Genomic DNA, 16,484 nt, shown 5'->3' with positions numbered 1-16,484 from the left:
GTCATAAATCTGAGGGATTGTTTTCTCAAGAGAGGCTATAGTCAGAAGACACTTAAGTGGGCCTATCGCAGGGCAAAGGATAGCTCTCATAACCTGCTATTGTTTCGGGGGAGAAATTGGATATTATGAATAGTGCCATCACAGTGCACATCAGTGCCATCGCAGTGCTCATCAGTGTCATCACAGTGTTCACCAGTACCATCACAGTGGTCATCAGTGCCATCACTGTCCTCATCAGTGCCATCACAGTGCCCATCGGTGCCGCATCAGTGCCATTACAGTGTTCATTGGTGCCACATCAGTGCCATCACAGTGCTTATCAGTGACACCTCAGTGCCATTGCAGTGCTCATCAGTGCCACTACAGTGCTCATCAGTGCAACTACAGTGCCATCAGTTCCCTACAGTGCCTCACAAAAGTGTAATAGGTAAAGAAATTGGATGTGTAACTTATATCCTTAGAACCCCTGATGGTGCTCCCTGTATGTTGGGCATCTGTATGTGGCCAGGCTGTGTAAAAGTCCCACACATGTGGTATCGCCATAATCAGGAGAAGTAGCAGAATGTATTTTGGGGTGTCATTTCTGGTATGTACATGCTTTGTGTTAGAAATATCTTATAACTGGACAACTTTGTGCCTCATAAAATATACATTGGAGTGTTTGCTTTCCAAAATGGGGTAATTTTATGGGCATTTTCATTGTCCTGGTGCTCCAGGGCCTTCAAAAGTATAATAGGTAGTCAACCAATGATTGGTACCATAGCTTGTAGACTTTATAACCTTCGCAAAGACCAAATAATATACACTGATTTGTGTTATTTTTACCAAAGAGATATAGCAGTATGAATTTTGGTCAAAATTTATAAAGAAAAATTACTCATTTGCTAAATTTTATAACAGCAACAAAGAAAAATGCATTTTTTACAACATTTTCTGTATTGTCTTTTTTTATTTATACAAAAAAAAACAGTGGTGATTAAATACCACCAAAAGAAAGCTCAATTTGTGTGAAAAAATGGCAAAAATTTCATATGGGTATAGTGTTGCATGACTGCATAAATTGTCAAAGTATGAGAGCGCTGAAAGCTGAAAATTGGCCTGGTTAGAAAAGGGGTATAAGTGCCCAGTGGACAAGTGGTTAAACCAGATTACAGCTGATTACAGGGGCGTTGCTAGGTCTGCAAAAGATCTTGGGCTAGAGCTCATAGCAGCAGTCACCAACCTTTTTGCAGGCCGGGGGAGAGCACGCCGGTGGTAAGCAATTTTTCGCGGGCAAAGGCTGGTGTTGGTGTTTCAATCATCATGGCACCATGGTTGATATGGTGTCAGGGTGATCGAAGTGCATTGTTTCTATTGTTACATTCTAATATATAATGCAGTGGTTCAACACACCATAATGCAGAATCAGTGGGAGCCCTGGGCATGTCACTTGCCACATCTCCTGCCACCAGATGCAGCATGTCACTTGCCACCTTCGCCTGTCACCAGATGCAGCTTTTTAACTTGCCACTAGATGTGGGTTGTCACTTGCCATGTCGCCTGCCACCAGATGTGGATTATCACTTGCCACATCACCTGCCACCATTTGCAGATTGCCACTTCTCCTGCCACCATTTGCAGATTGTCACTCGCCACTTCACCTGCCACCATTTGCAGATTGTCACTTGCTACGTCACTTGTCACGTCGCCTACACCATTTGCAGATTGCCACTTGCCATGTTACATGCCACCATTTGCAGATTGTCACTTGCCACGTCACCTTCCACCATTTGCTCATTGTCACTTGCCACATCACTTGCCACCATTTGCAGATTGTCACTTGCCACGTCACGTCACCTTCACCATTTGCAGGTTGTCACTTGCCACGTCAAATGCCGCCATTTGCAGATTGTCACTTGCCACGTCACCTGCCACCTGATGTGGATTGTCACTTGCCATGTCACTTGCCACCATTAGCAGATTGTCACTTGCCACATCACCTGCCACCATTTGCAGATTGTCACTTGCCACATCACCTGCCACCATTTGCAGATTGTCACTTGCCACGTCACCTGCCACCTGATGCGGATTGTCACTAGCCATGTCACTTGCCACCATTAGCAGATTGTCACTTGCCATGTCACCTGCCACTAGATGTGGATTGTCACTTGCCAACTGATGTGGATTGTTACTTGCCATGCCAGCCAGTGCCACCAAATGTGCATTGTCGCTGCATTGGTGGCAGGCTGGCAGCATTGGTCCATTTAGTGAAGGCAGGAGAGCAGAGATGCAGGGCAGGCAGTGAGAGATGATGTAATCTCTCTGCTCCCCGCCACACCTCCGAAATTGAAGAGGCCTGTGCTGTGAGGGCGGAAGAGCGCTGATGTGTGGCAGGCAGTGAGAGATGATGTCATCTCTCTGCTCCCCACCGCACATCGCTCCCACATTAAGGTGGCCCAGCTGTGAGGGTGGAAGAGTGGTGACGTGGAGAGGGAAGAGGAAGATGATGTCATCTTTGCTCGTCCATCCGCTCATCTCTCTCCTCCACCTCTAATGCAGCCGGCCCGCCCATCGTAGCCGCGACCCTGCGGCAAGAGACTCGGGGCTATGGGCTCCAGATTCAGGGCTACAGCCTCGATAGCCACCCCCTGGTGATGCCTATGGCTGATGATAACATGTTTTAAGGTTTTAATGTGGAAATAAAAATGTAATTATATGCATTATGTCCTTTTTTGATTTTTGTTTTGGCACATAAATCCCCATTTTCTTCCCATTATCCCCTTTTGGAAGTATATTGGGAGCAGTTTCTATTTTTACATTGGAGTATATTTATTATGTTATTAAAATCCATTAGGAGTTTTTAGTAAGAGAAATATTTAAAAGAGGCTCAGTTTAGAAATTATATTACACAATGGAGTTAAATAGGTTTTCCCCAAGCATTAATGGTTTCATGTTTTGCTATAAAAGAAGCAACATCTCTGTAACGTTTTGATAAAGCTATTCAGAATTTATGAAATGTCTACATAGTTGGTAAGATTGAATAACGTCTATAGCCCATCCAGTTCAACCTGTGTAGGTGTACGTGTGTCAGTGTCGATAATCATTTCCCATATCTCTGTATGTTGTGTTCTTTAAGATGCACGTCCAAGAGTCTACCTTTTTATTTTTGTTTAATCGGGTGTTGAAAAGCATTTTTTTTTATTATTATGCATATCATTATAAGCAGTAAGGTAAGTAAATTATGCTTTAAAAAAGGATTTTAAAAACAATTACCTATTTTTTCAAGGGTTTTCCTAAAATTCCACATGTGCTAAATTTTGTTTTAGTTGCTTTATAAAAATAAATCATTGAATTACTGAAATAGCTGTAGCTGGGTATAATACTTATAAGAATAGAGTGAAACACTGGTAAACAAACTTTATAGACCAGAATATTGCTTTGATTATCATTTACATTTTGGTTCATGGAAAAGTAACCCAAACGATTTCCATATGCATCACAAAACAAAGTGGTCAGTATCAATTGACTCTTTTAGATATATTTTTAATAATTGTTTTTTGATTAATGCTTTTCATTGTCTGCTAATTTACTAAACTTCACAAATTAAAAAAAAAACACACACAAAATAAAAGAGTAATCAATTTTTATAATGTAGTAAATGGTAATACCGATTGCAGTATATTTTCTATTCATTAAGGTGTTACTAAACCCACAACAGTGAAATCAGTCTGTATATGCAGTAAAGCATGCTTGTTATACTCACTGTGCAACCTAAGGAGTTAATCCTCTGCATTGTGTAAAAAAGGCTGTTTGATCCTGTATGCACAGATCCTCCTCTATTTGTATTACCCCCAAAACATGCCCACATAAGACTGAGTAAATGGAGTCAGGCTGCACATGCTCAGTTTGGTGAGTAATGCTATAGAGTTTTTTTTTTTTACTTGCAAGAGTGCATGTGATCAGCACAGAGCCAATCATCACTGTCCAGACAGAGGGTCAGGGGTCCTTCATCCAGATAGGACAGCCAGTGCAGTATGAAAACTCCTCCTGCAAGCTTTAACCAGGCACTGATAGAAGTCACAATACTGCTATATACTGCTGATGAGAAAAGGTATTTAGCAGTTTATATTTACTAAAATGATTGTATTTCCACATTCTGTGTACTATGGGAGACCAGATATAGTGAATGCAGGTTCCTGGGTTTAGTAACACTTTAACCTCCCTGGCGGGTTTCCCGAGTGTGGTTCGGGGTTATAGTTCAGTACCATTTGTGGTAACCCCGAGCCACACTCGGGATTGCATTGCAGGATCCTGGTGCAGTATACTTACCTTGTCCCCAGGATCCTGCGATGTCCCCCCCTGTGTCCGCAGGCTCTGTCCTCCGCCCAATGTCTCTGTGTGCCGGGCTCCATTCCCTGTGAGCGTCGCGACCCGGCGGCAAATTCAAAAAGTACAAAATTCATAACACATACAGTACACTGTAATCTAACAGATTACATTACCGTATGAAATCATTTCACATCCCTTTTGTCCCTAGTGCTTTGTCCAATGCCCTGCATGTTGTTCTCTATTATATATACTGTTCTTTCTGCCTGGAAACTGGAGATTGTCCATAGCAACCAAAAAGTGTCCCTTTACATCAAAAGTGGTTTTAGATCAGCTAGAAAACAGAGATAGTAAATTAGAACACTTGCAGAATTGAGCAATAGTGAATCTTGGGGAAATTCATTTTATTATATTTGTATTTATTATAATTATTTATTATATTATAATTTATGATTTTGTGTTTCAAACTTTATCATACCTGGGATATCTACTAGACTCTTGTTTGGACAGAATTGTGTTATTGCTAAGAATTACAGGCCTACAATATACAACGCCAAATTTCTATGCAAAACAATTGTACCACTTTGAGACGCAAAAATCTAACATAATCATACCGCCAGGGTGGCTATGGCTTAACTTATGACTCACATAACTTTAGCACATAAAATGTTTTACCAGCCATTTCTAACCATTTTGAAAGACACACCAAGCACTGGTTTTCTAATGTCTTGCTTTATCATAAATACATAATTATTATGGACCTTGAAAGAGATGCCTGCTATTGTGAATACACCTGGTTAATCAACACGTATTGGGCATTTCAGGAATTGCATCACTATCCGCTATAACCAAAGGCAAAAGAGCATAGATAAAGACCATTCTCCTTCGTTCTAAAAGCATAATATCAATTGAGATGCTTACATTCCTGCCAAAATATTTGGGTAATAATACTAACAAGACTTCTATGTTTTGTCAATATATTCTTAGTGGGCTAACCAACATACAGTACTGAGAACAGCATTACTGCGTGTGCATGCCATTGACAATTACATTCTATGCAAATGCACCACGTAATCCTTTAACAAAAAGATTGCACTAGATAGATACTGAAAATTTGTTTATTATGCAAATGTATCAAACCTACATAACCACACCCTAAATGATACAAAACCCAATATATCAAAAATATTTAAAACACAAACAATACTCTAAATATACTCTCAAATGAGACAATAATGAGGCTCACCAGCCAAAGTTAGGATCAGAGCCTTGACCTAGTACACCACCACACAGGAATTTTATGGTTGCAAGGGCCTCAGAAGATAACAATTTCTGCTAAAGGAGGACACAGCAGCACAACGGTCACATCTCACTGAAGGTAAGTAATATCCCTTGTGATTATACTTTATTATTTTAACTAAACTTAAGATTTAAAGTACAGGAAGATTGTTAAGTGAGGGTAAAAAGTATCTGATCCCCTGCTGATTTTGTACGTTTGCCCACTGACAAAGAAATGATCAGTCTATAATTTTAATAATAGGTTTATTTTAACAGTGAGAGATAGAATAACAACAAAAAAAATCCAGAAATATGCATTTAAAAAAGTTATAAATTGATTTGCATTTTAATGAGTGAAATAAGTATTTGACCCCTTCACAAAACATCACTTATGCCGTGTACACACACGAGCGGACTTCTTTTCCGCCTGAACCCCGAAAGACTTTTTGACGGAGTTGCAATGGAGTTCCAACGAAATGGACTTGCCTACACACGATCACACCGATCATTTTGAACGTGATGACGTACGACCGGACTAGAATAAGGAAGTTCATAGCCAGTAGCCAATAGCTGCCCTTGCGTCCTTCTTTGTCTGTCGGACTAGCATACAGACGAACGGATATTTTGATCGAACTCGAGTCCGTCGGAAAGATTTGAAACATGTTTTATTTCTAGGTCCGTCAGAATTTTCGACAGAAAAGGTCAGATGAAGGTCTGATGAAGCCCACACGCGATCGGAATGTCCGATGGAATCTTTCCGTCAGACCTTTTCTGCCGGACAGTGCGCTCATGTTTACGCAGCATTAGTGTTAAAACCCTTGTTGGCAATCACAGAGGTCACATGTTTCTTGTAGTTGGCCACCAGGTTTGCATACATCTCAGGAGGGATTTCGTCAAACTTCTCTTTACAGATCCTTTCCAAATCATTTAGGTTTTGAGGCTGACGTTTGGTAGCTCCCTCCACTTATTTTCTATTCAATTAAGGCCTGGAAACTGGCAAGGCCACTCCAGGACCTTAATGTGCTTCTTCTTGAGCCACTCCTTTGTTGCCTTGGCCGTGTGTTTTTGGTCATTGTCATGCTGGAATACCCATCCACGACCCATTTTCAATGCCCTGGCTGAGGGAAGGAGGTTCTCATCTAAGATTTGATAGTACATGGACCAATTAATCGTCCCTTTGATGCGGTGAAGTTGTCCAGTCCCCTTAGCAGAAAAACACCCCCAAAGCATAATGTTTCCACCTCTATGTTTGACAGTGGGGATGTTGCTCTTGGGGTCATAGGCAGCATTCCTCCTCCTCCAAACATGGTGAGTTGAGTTGATGCCAAAGAACTTGATTTTGGTTTCATCTGACCACAACACTTTCAGCCATTTCTCCTCTGAATCATTCAGATGTTCATTAGCAAACTTCAGATGGGCCTGTACATGTGCTTTCTTGAACAGGGGGATCTTGCGGGTGCTGCAGGATTTCAGTTCTTCACGGTGTAGTGTGCTACCAATAGTTTTCTTGGTGAGGGGGGGGCGTGTCCGGACGTGCAGCTGGAGAGACGTGTGTGAGCTAAGCTCCTCACAGCCCGCAATAATCTGGAGCCATCCTTTGTCTTTGCTCTTCCCATCACAGCCACAAACTGCACGTTTTGTTCCCAGACCATTGCCAATCGGTCCTGGGAGTATATTTCTGCCTCCTGTCAGCCAGATCCTCTCCATAAGTAAGGATTCCCCTCTGCCACCGGGACCCTCCGCCGCCATCTTGGGGCCTACAGGCAGGCTCTCCGCTCTGTACCTCTGACCGTACGGATTGAGAGGTGGACGGATAGATCGCATGACCTAGAGGACCACAAAGTTTCTGAGAGGCAGGCGGATTATATTGCAAACACAGAGGGACCGCGGGGCTCCGTCTGGCTGCCGACTTGAACAAATTGCGGCCTACCAACTAGACGCGGCCCGCGGACTGGATTACGGACGCTCTCCCGGACTGTGAGTAAGACATCCCGCAATATCTCCCACAACCGAGTCCCCAGGAGATAAAGGCCTACCTGACCCTCTGCTCCCATATCCCCGGGGGAGTTCTGGAGACCCGGGGCGGCCGTGTACACCTTTCCGGCGGCCGTCCTTTAGGATAGTCCGCGGCTTCGGCCTACCTCTGGAAGCCGGCGGCCATATTGGGACTCCAATCTACTCCCAGTGTCACTCACCTCACCCATTAGGCTGCACAGGCTCACACAGAGTGCTGGCGACTGTGAATATTGTCTCCTCTCTCCCAGTTTAATGGTGGGGAGGAGGGGAGGTGCAAACAGGGGGATCTGAGGATCCAGATGAAGCTTGCTACTACATATGAAAAAGATGCAGCTTAAATAATCTCAGGGTCCTAGCCTGCTCACCGAGACCTCCGTACAACAACAATAGCTATACACAGTGTCGGAGGTAAGCCTGCAAGTTTGACCACTAAATCCTCTGCATACCTCATGGGCAAAGTCGGCCAACAGCAACAATACTACAAATCACTGATTGCACCACGAGAAGAACCAAACATGGAACGTTTTGTTACCAGATCACAACCTACCTCCTCTAATCCTTCCGTAAATCCTTTTGCCCTGCTGGATCCCTCTTTAGTCTCGGAAGATGCTACAAACCCCCCTCTAACCAACTCGCAGATACCGGCACCCACTTTGTCACCCTCAAATGCGACTCTTACCCCTGACATCCTGGATTCCAAGCTACAACTTTTACTTCAACAGATTACGTCCAATGTCTCGGCCGAGGTAAGCAAACTAGCTGCCGAATTGAGGGGGGAAATAACCCAAATTGGTGACCGCACAGACACTCTAGAGAACAAATTTGACGAAATGATAAACTACGTGCAAGCAATTGAGGAGGAAAACCATACTTTATGCCTTTCTGTATCTCAACTACAAAAATAGGACTTGGAAAATAGAGAAATAGAGAAATAGAGAAAGAAGACAAAACCTTCGATTCAGAGGGATACCCGAGACGGTGGGTGACTCTGAGCTCCAAGCCTACCTCCTGAGCCTTTTCAACTCTCTAGCCCCCTCGGTGGTAGATATAGATTGGCGCCTGGATAGGGCCCATCGGTCTCTGGGTCCAAAACCTCTGGCTGGAGCTAGGCCAAGAGATGTTGTGGTACGTTTCCACTTTTTCGAAAGTAAGGAAGCACTAACTATGGCGACTCGCAATAAATCCCAAATAATGTTCAATGGTGCTAAATTGCAAATCTTTAGCGACCTCTCTCCCATCACCCTCGCTAAACGTAGGAACTTACGTCCCCTGACCTCACATCTGCAACAACTCAAGATTCCATATTACTGGGGATTCCCTTTCCATTTAACTGTATCCAAAGAGGGCACCCAATACTCGCTACGTGAATTGCAAGAAGCAGAAGCCTTCCTAAAAAATTTGGGGCTCCCCCCTTCCGGAAGAGGACATGATCCCACCGGCCACACAAGCTCGTCTACCTCCGACTACTCCTACTCGCATCTGGACCCCTGTCCGGGGCAAATCTAAGAAGCATTTTTCCACTCCTCAACATCTGCGATCCTCTAAACAACCCCCTTGAACTTTTCTGGAATTTCCTTTTTTGGTTCTATTTTCTCAAATTTTTTTTGCATTTCCGTTTCCTCTGTAATTTTCTTTTTTTTTCTTTCCCGATGAAACGATGTTGCTGTACTGGTCCTACCAATTTCCTTCTGATCCTGCCCCGTTTATTTTGGGGGGAAGATCCTTTCTCATCCCATGAGATGCATTCACTAAAGGTTTTGAAATTTTAAGTGTTCAACGTACCTGTTTTATTTGTTAACCTTGCTTTTTCTTTAAGGACTTACAGGTTTTTGTTTTCTTCTTACTCCTCTAATGACTATTGTCCTACTTTGTTCTATTAGCAACCAAATGCACAAGGGGAGCAGCAGACCCATCTCATCCCCTCAGACAGAGTCGCCAGATGAGAGTCCGTTCACGTCCCTACCAGGCCCTGGTCTACATCCAGGGCTTCCTGAGAGATTGTTGTTTCTCAGGTACACAGAGTTTTGAACTCTTTTTTGCTTTTTTGTTTTTTATTTTAATTTTTTGTTTTTCCTTTTTAATTTTAATTTTTTCAATTATATCCACTGCTGTGTTTCACAGATTGAGACCCCATGGACATTATTACCTCACTTTGAGAGAGCTCTTCCTTGGGGTTTGTATTTCAATAGTTAGAGATGGGAGGTTGCTTACTATTATTAATACCCGTAAAATGCAATATATGTATTTTCTTTCTTTAAATACTCTAATGTTTATAGTGTTAGCGGTGTTCATGTTGGCATTCCTAAATAGACCACAATCATGGCTTTAAAAATTATGTCTTACAATGTAAAGGGACTGGGCTCCATTAGTAAGCGCTGGATGGCCCTGAAAGACTTCAGGGCTTCAGGCGCAGATGTGGTGATGATCCAGGAGACCCATTTTCGGTCAAGAGGATCATTCAAATTTGCCTCAAGGTTTTTTCCCACCTCCTGCCTTGCCTCTGACTCTACGGGCAGGGCAGGAGTGTCAATTCTGATGAGAAAAACATGTCCTATTAAAGTCCGGAAGTCTCATGCGGACCCTCACGGGAGATTTCTTGTTCTAGAGTGTGAATACATGTCTACCTCCTTTACACTGGTTAATTTGTACGCCCCGAACACGGGCCAGATTGATTTCCTCAACAAACTCTTTGATACTCCCCAATATTGCTTACAACCTTTTATGATAGTTGGTGGGGACTTCAATCTGGTCATGTCACCCACTAGAGACAGACAAACACTTTTTAGTCCTACCCCATCTAAAAGAGTACTGTCTCAGGCTAATGCCTTCCGTAAATGTATTAGGTCACATAGACTTTTCGACTCATGGAGGATAAAACACCCTTCTGCTAAACAATTTACGTTCTACTCATCAGCTCATAATATGTACCCATCTAGATCATTTCTTTATTTCAGCCCCACTTATTCCCTATTTAGTTGATTCAGATATTTCTCCCATTACATGGTCAGACCACGCACCCATTATGCTAGATTTAATGTTATCTCAGACCTACACCAAATCCTGTCACTGGCGTTTCAATGATAATCTCTTGCAGTCTGAAATTTCCCACTCTACTCTAGCAAATAGCTTGAGGGAGTATTTTTTACTCAACACTGGATCGGTGTCTCAGGTCTCTACACTGTGGGAGGCACACAAGGCCGTTTTCCGAGGTACATGTATTGCTGAGGGTTCTTAAATGAAGAGGGATAGAAATAACCTATTACAGTCCCTAATGTCTGCTCTGGTAACTGCTGAGCGGAGACTTTTGGGTGGTCCCACAGTGCTGAAACTTCGCAAAGTCATTCAACTCAGAGAACAAATTAGATCAACAAAACTTAACAAAACAGCTAGATCCATGTTGTGGACGAAGCAAAAATTTTATGAATTCTCCAATAAACCTCACAGAATGCTAGTCAATAAGTTATGCCCTCGTCCGTTTAATTCCTTGCCCGATTTTCTTATACGACCAGACAGATCTAGAACTCATTGTCCTCGTGAGATGTCCAAAATTTTTGGCAACTTTTACAATAAACTTTATAATTGCCTGAATCCGGAGAACCAATTTGAATTTACCCAGGAAAATTTTGAGTCCTTTTTTTACAATATAAAGCTACCGAAACTATCTACAACAGATTTAGAAAGCTTAAATGTAGCAGTTACAGCTGAAGAACTTTTTGCTATAATTAAAAATCTCCCATTACACAAAGCCCCTGGCCCAGACGGCTTGCCTTACTCATACTATAAAACTTTTATTGATATTTTATCTCCTCACATGCTAGCTTTATATGCCTCCTTTCTCAAGGGTACTCCCCCTCATTCACAGTTCTCCCATTCTTTTATATCAGTTATTCCTAAACCTGGAAAGGATCCCTCTCTCCCGGATAACTACAAGCCCATAGCCCTCTTAAGCTCAGACTACAAGATTTTTACTAAAATTCTTGCTACCAGACTTTCTGTATTCATCCCCAAACTGATACACAGGGATCAGGTAGGTTTCGTCCTTGGGAGACATGCGGGAGATAACACCTGGCATACAATAGATCTGATAGATCTCCTGGACAGAACCTCCCGACCGGCATTGATCCTGAGTTTAGACGCACAAAAAGCTTTTGACAGGCTAAGTTGGCCCTATATGTTCGCCACCTTAAAGATATATGGTTTTGTTGGCCCTTTTTTAACAGCCTTAGAAGCCTTATATTCCAATGTCTCTGCGCAAGTACAAATGTCGTCTTTCCTGTCTCCTGGCTTTCCAATGACAAACGGAACTCGACAGGGTTGCCCCCTTTCGCCATTGCTTTTTATTCTGTGCCTAGAACCCCTGGCTGAGTATATTCGGGTTCACCCGGATGTCGGTGGGGTGGTGATGAGACAGGGGGAATATAAATTATCGTTATTTGCAGACGACATTTTGCTCACAATCACTAACCCGCTAATATCCCTTCCCTCACTACATAAAGTATTGAACTCTTTTAGTGCTATTTCCGGGTACAAAATCAACACCTCTAAAACTGAAGCCCTTCCTATACACATTCCATCGCCATTAATATCTCAACTCAAAGAATCTTTCCCCTATAAATGGTGTAATACCTCTCTTAAATATTTAGGTGTATTACTTACCCCTTCTTATACCTCCCTATATGATACCAACTTCCCTCCCCTGATACTAGATATTAATAAATCTCTGTCGAACTGGACCAAATACCCCCTATCTCTCTTAGGCAGAATTAATGTTTTGAAAATGTCTATACTACCTAGATTACTTTATTATTTTGAAACCCTCCCAGTAGCTGTACCTGCCACACAATTAAAAGCACTTCACAGAACTTTCCTGAAGTTTATATGGAATGGCGGAGCGCACCGTATAGCAAGCTCAGTGTTGTTTGCCATTAGATCCAGAGGAGGTTTAGGAGCTCCTGACATCACTAAATATTATTATGCTACACATCTGAGGGCCATTACCTCTTGGTCTTCCTTACATGCACCAAACCAATGGTCTGCTATTGAAAAGGGGGTACTGTACCCGGTCCACCCGGGATCCTTGGTTTGGGGCGCTCCCCCTGTTCTGGATCCTATATATAAACGTCAGTGTACTGGACCAATGATACTGACTCTAAATGTATGGCGTAACTGCCTTAAACGCTTTTCCCTTATGTCTCCCTGCTCCCCTCTTATAAACGTATTATTTAACCCTCTCATTCCGGATAGTATGTCCTTGGGCAGGATTTTCCCATGGGTGAATGTTCATCTCTTTCAACTCAGGAACCTTGTTCATCCCATAACAAGGAAACTACATACCTTTAACACTTTAAGTGAGAAATTTGACCTTCCACCACATTTTTTCCACTTCTACATGCAAATTAGACACTTCTTTCATTCTAAATCACCATCCCTAACTCTAGATAAACCTACTACTTTTGAATATCTGTGTGCCCAAGGCCCTCATCAATTACATTTAATTTCCTGTATATATAGTATCCTCCACGAGTGGTTTCCCATCACAGAGACATTGCATCTTTATATGCGCAGGTGGTCTCATCTAGTGGGCTGTCCTGTTACAATACAGATGTGGGATAGAATCTGGTCCTCTACATTTAGATCTTCCAAATGTGTCACTCAGAGAGAGACAACCATTAAAATTCTCATGTTCTGGTACAGAACTCCCGATGTAATTCATAAGTATGACCCTTCAGTCTCACAGCATTGTTGGCGATGTGGAACTGAAATAGGCTCACTGTTCCACATTTTTTGGCAGTGCTCCTTGATTCAACCCTTTTGGTGTGATGTACATTTTCTTATACAAAAGGTGATGGGGGTGTCCCTTCCGGTGGATCCCTTGACCTATCTATTGGGCTTACCTCCATCAGGGATATCTAAAAAGACAAACAAATTAATATCCTACATATTACTAGCCGCCAGAAGACTTATCCCGTTATTCTGGTTATCCAATACCCCTCCTCCACGGTCCAGATTGCTACACTTGGTGGCTGAGATTCGGACAATGGAGTTTTTGACAGCCTCGGTACACGATTGTGTCTCCAAATTTACTGAAATATGGGAACCGTGGGATCTTTCGGAGTACGGGACCCCCATGTCGCCAGGTTCACCCTAATCTTAATTCAACCCTATACTACCTGTGTATATGGCCTGAACTGATCTCAGGGGTCCAGACTCCCTCCAATAATACGCTTATTATACACACCATAGGGAATTGATCTACTATATTTATGTGTTTTGTTACTGTGAACACTTTTTGTTACCTATATTTGTTACTTTATACTTTGCTTTCCTTTTTTTCTATTATGATTGCTGTATAATGCACATACATTAATAATGTAATGCTCGTTTGTTACAACTTTGTACTTAATTTTTGAAAACCAATAAAAAATACAATTATAAAAAAAAAAAAAAAAAAAAATAGTTTTCTTGGTGACTATGGTCCCAGCTGCCTTCAGATCATTGAGAAGATTCTCCTGTGTAGTTCTGGTCTGATTCCCCACTATTCTAATGATCACTGAAACTCCACAAGGTGAGATCTTGCATGGAGCCCCAGACTGAGGGAGATTGGATTATTTTGTGTTTCTTCCATTTTCAAATAATCACACCAATTGTTGTCACCCTCTTACTTAGCTGCTTGGCGATGGTCTTGTAGCCCATTACAGCCTTGTGTAGGTCTACAATCTTGTCCCTGACATCCTTGGACAGCTCTTTTTTCTTGACCATGGTGGAGAGATTGGAATCAGATTGCTTCTGTGGACAGGTGTCTTTTATACAGGTAACAAGCTGAGTTTAGAAGCACTCTGTTTATAAGAGTGCTCCTAATCTCAGCTTGTTACCTGTATAGAACACCTGGGAGCCAGAAATTTTGCTGATTGATAGGGGATCAAATATTTATTTCACTCATTAAAATGCAAATCAATTGACAACTTTTTTGAAATGCATTTTTCTGGATATTTTTATTATTCTGTCTCTCACTGTTAAAATAAACCTACCATTAAAATTTAGACTGATCATTTCTTTGTCAGTGGGCAAACGTAAAAATCGGCAGGGGGATCAAATACTGTACTTTTTTCCCGCACTGTAAATGATACATAGAATCCTGTAGGCAACATATGGAATTCATAAAGCTTATGGGCTACTGGAATGGGGCATAAACAAGATTCCTTGATACTGTGGCAATGAAAAGCTCACCCGGCTGTGTTCTGAGCAGTTGATGTGCAAATGGAATAAGAAAGGATAATTAGATTCCTTTGTGATGGCTATCATAGTGTTCTGGTAAATAACACCCAACAATATATCTTTGTATTACCCAGGTTTGTTAAGTCAACAATGCAAGATGCTAACAAGACTACAGTAATGGAGTTCCAGTTAGTGGGGTTTTCCAGCTTTCTTAAATACCATAGTGCAATTTTTTATGCTGTTCTATTAGCCTACATCGTATGTATCATTGGAAACATTATTATTATTGTATTAGTTATGACTCATATATCTCTACAGATCCCAATGTATTTCTTCATTATCATATTTGCCATTTCGGAAATATTGTGCGTTTCAGTAACTATACCAAAACTCTTATACATTCTTGCCAAGACTGATTACAAGATATCTGTTATTAGCTGTTTTACACAGATGTATGCTTTACATGCTATAGGAGAAACAGAATGCTTTCTTCTTGCACTGATGGCCTTTGATCGATTTTTGGCTATTAACAATCCGCTGCGGTATTCATCAGTTATGAACAATGGGTTTTGTTGTGTGTTAGGTACTCTTCCATGGATGGCTGGGTTCATTATTTCTTTTATACCTGTAATTTTTACAGCTCTTCTGGAGTATTGTGGCCCCAATAAGATTGATCAGTTTTTCTGTGATCTGGCTCCACTGCAGAATTTGGCATGTTCTGACCCAACGATCAGCAATTTTGTCACTATGTTGGCAGCCATACCTGCGGTTGTCTTTCCCTTTACTATGATAGTAGTGCTTTACATTACAATAATAAAAACTGTGCTAAAGATAAACAGCAATGCAGGGAAAAAGAAGGCGTTTTCTACATGTTCTTCCCATCTCATTGTAGTCTGTCTATTCTATGGTACCATCATTATTGTCTATATCAGGCCAAAGGGCAGTCACTATGATAAATTCCTTTCACTTATGTATACTGTCGTCACTCCAATGCTAAACCCCTTTATTTACACACTTAGGAATACTGAAGTAAAGAATGCTTTTCAAAAGTCAGTTAGGCTACTTCAAAAGCAGGTTTTGTGACAGGATCACATTTTAGGGCTGCTGCAATGTGAAGGCAATGGTGACAGTGTACTGTAAACAGTGCATCACCCTATAGAACTTCCTTGAAATGTCACAAAGTTTAATTTAATTCAGTTATTTTGGCTGCAGAGTGATGTAATGTGCTGGATTGCATCTCACTAAACTGTGCTGAAAAAAAATAATGCATGTTGTGCTTTGTCTATGCATTGAGACTGCATTGGAAAAGGCTGGTCAGCACAGCCCAAAACCTCTGGTGTGCATGGAAAATTCAAGAACATATAACATTGTTTTTCAACTTTCTGTTCTATTCTGACCCACAGATTTCTTTATCCCCGGCTGCACCATTGTGTAAAGCGGACATATCTGAAATTCTCAGTGGTATAGTGATTGGATAACCCTTCATGGAAAAGCCCACCAAGCTAAGATATCTGCTGATTGTTTTGCATCGGAGTGCTCTATTATTTAACATTTTACTTTTTTGCTATAAAATGGAAAATATTGGATATACTAGGATGCATTCAATATTGAACTAATATTTTCATTTTTTTACACTCTGTACATTTGTTCAGTGGGTAAGAAGCTGTGTG

The 16,484-nt window shown here is 41.6% G+C and overlaps 1 protein-coding gene across 1 annotated transcript; it reads left to right on the top strand.

The window, feature by feature from the left end:
- Positions 1–14,964: 14,964 nt before the first annotated feature.
- Positions 14,965–15,897, top strand: LOC141116582 (olfactory receptor 10A7-like). Its single transcript, XM_073608976.1, has one exon. It carries the CDS (start codon positions 14,965–14,967, stop codon positions 15,895–15,897), a length of 933 nt encoding a protein of 310 aa, XP_073465077.1.
- The last annotated feature ends 587 nt before the right edge of the window (positions 15,898–16,484 follow it).

The sequence above is a fragment of the Aquarana catesbeiana genome, linkage group LG13 (genome assembly GCF_042186555.1).
Source record: "Aquarana catesbeiana isolate 2022-GZ linkage group LG13, ASM4218655v1, whole genome shotgun sequence".
NCBI lineage: Eukaryota > Metazoa > Chordata > Amphibia > Anura > Ranidae > Aquarana > Aquarana catesbeiana.
Note: the sequence above shows the minus strand (reverse complement) of the source record. Positions and strands in the feature narration are given on the sequence as shown.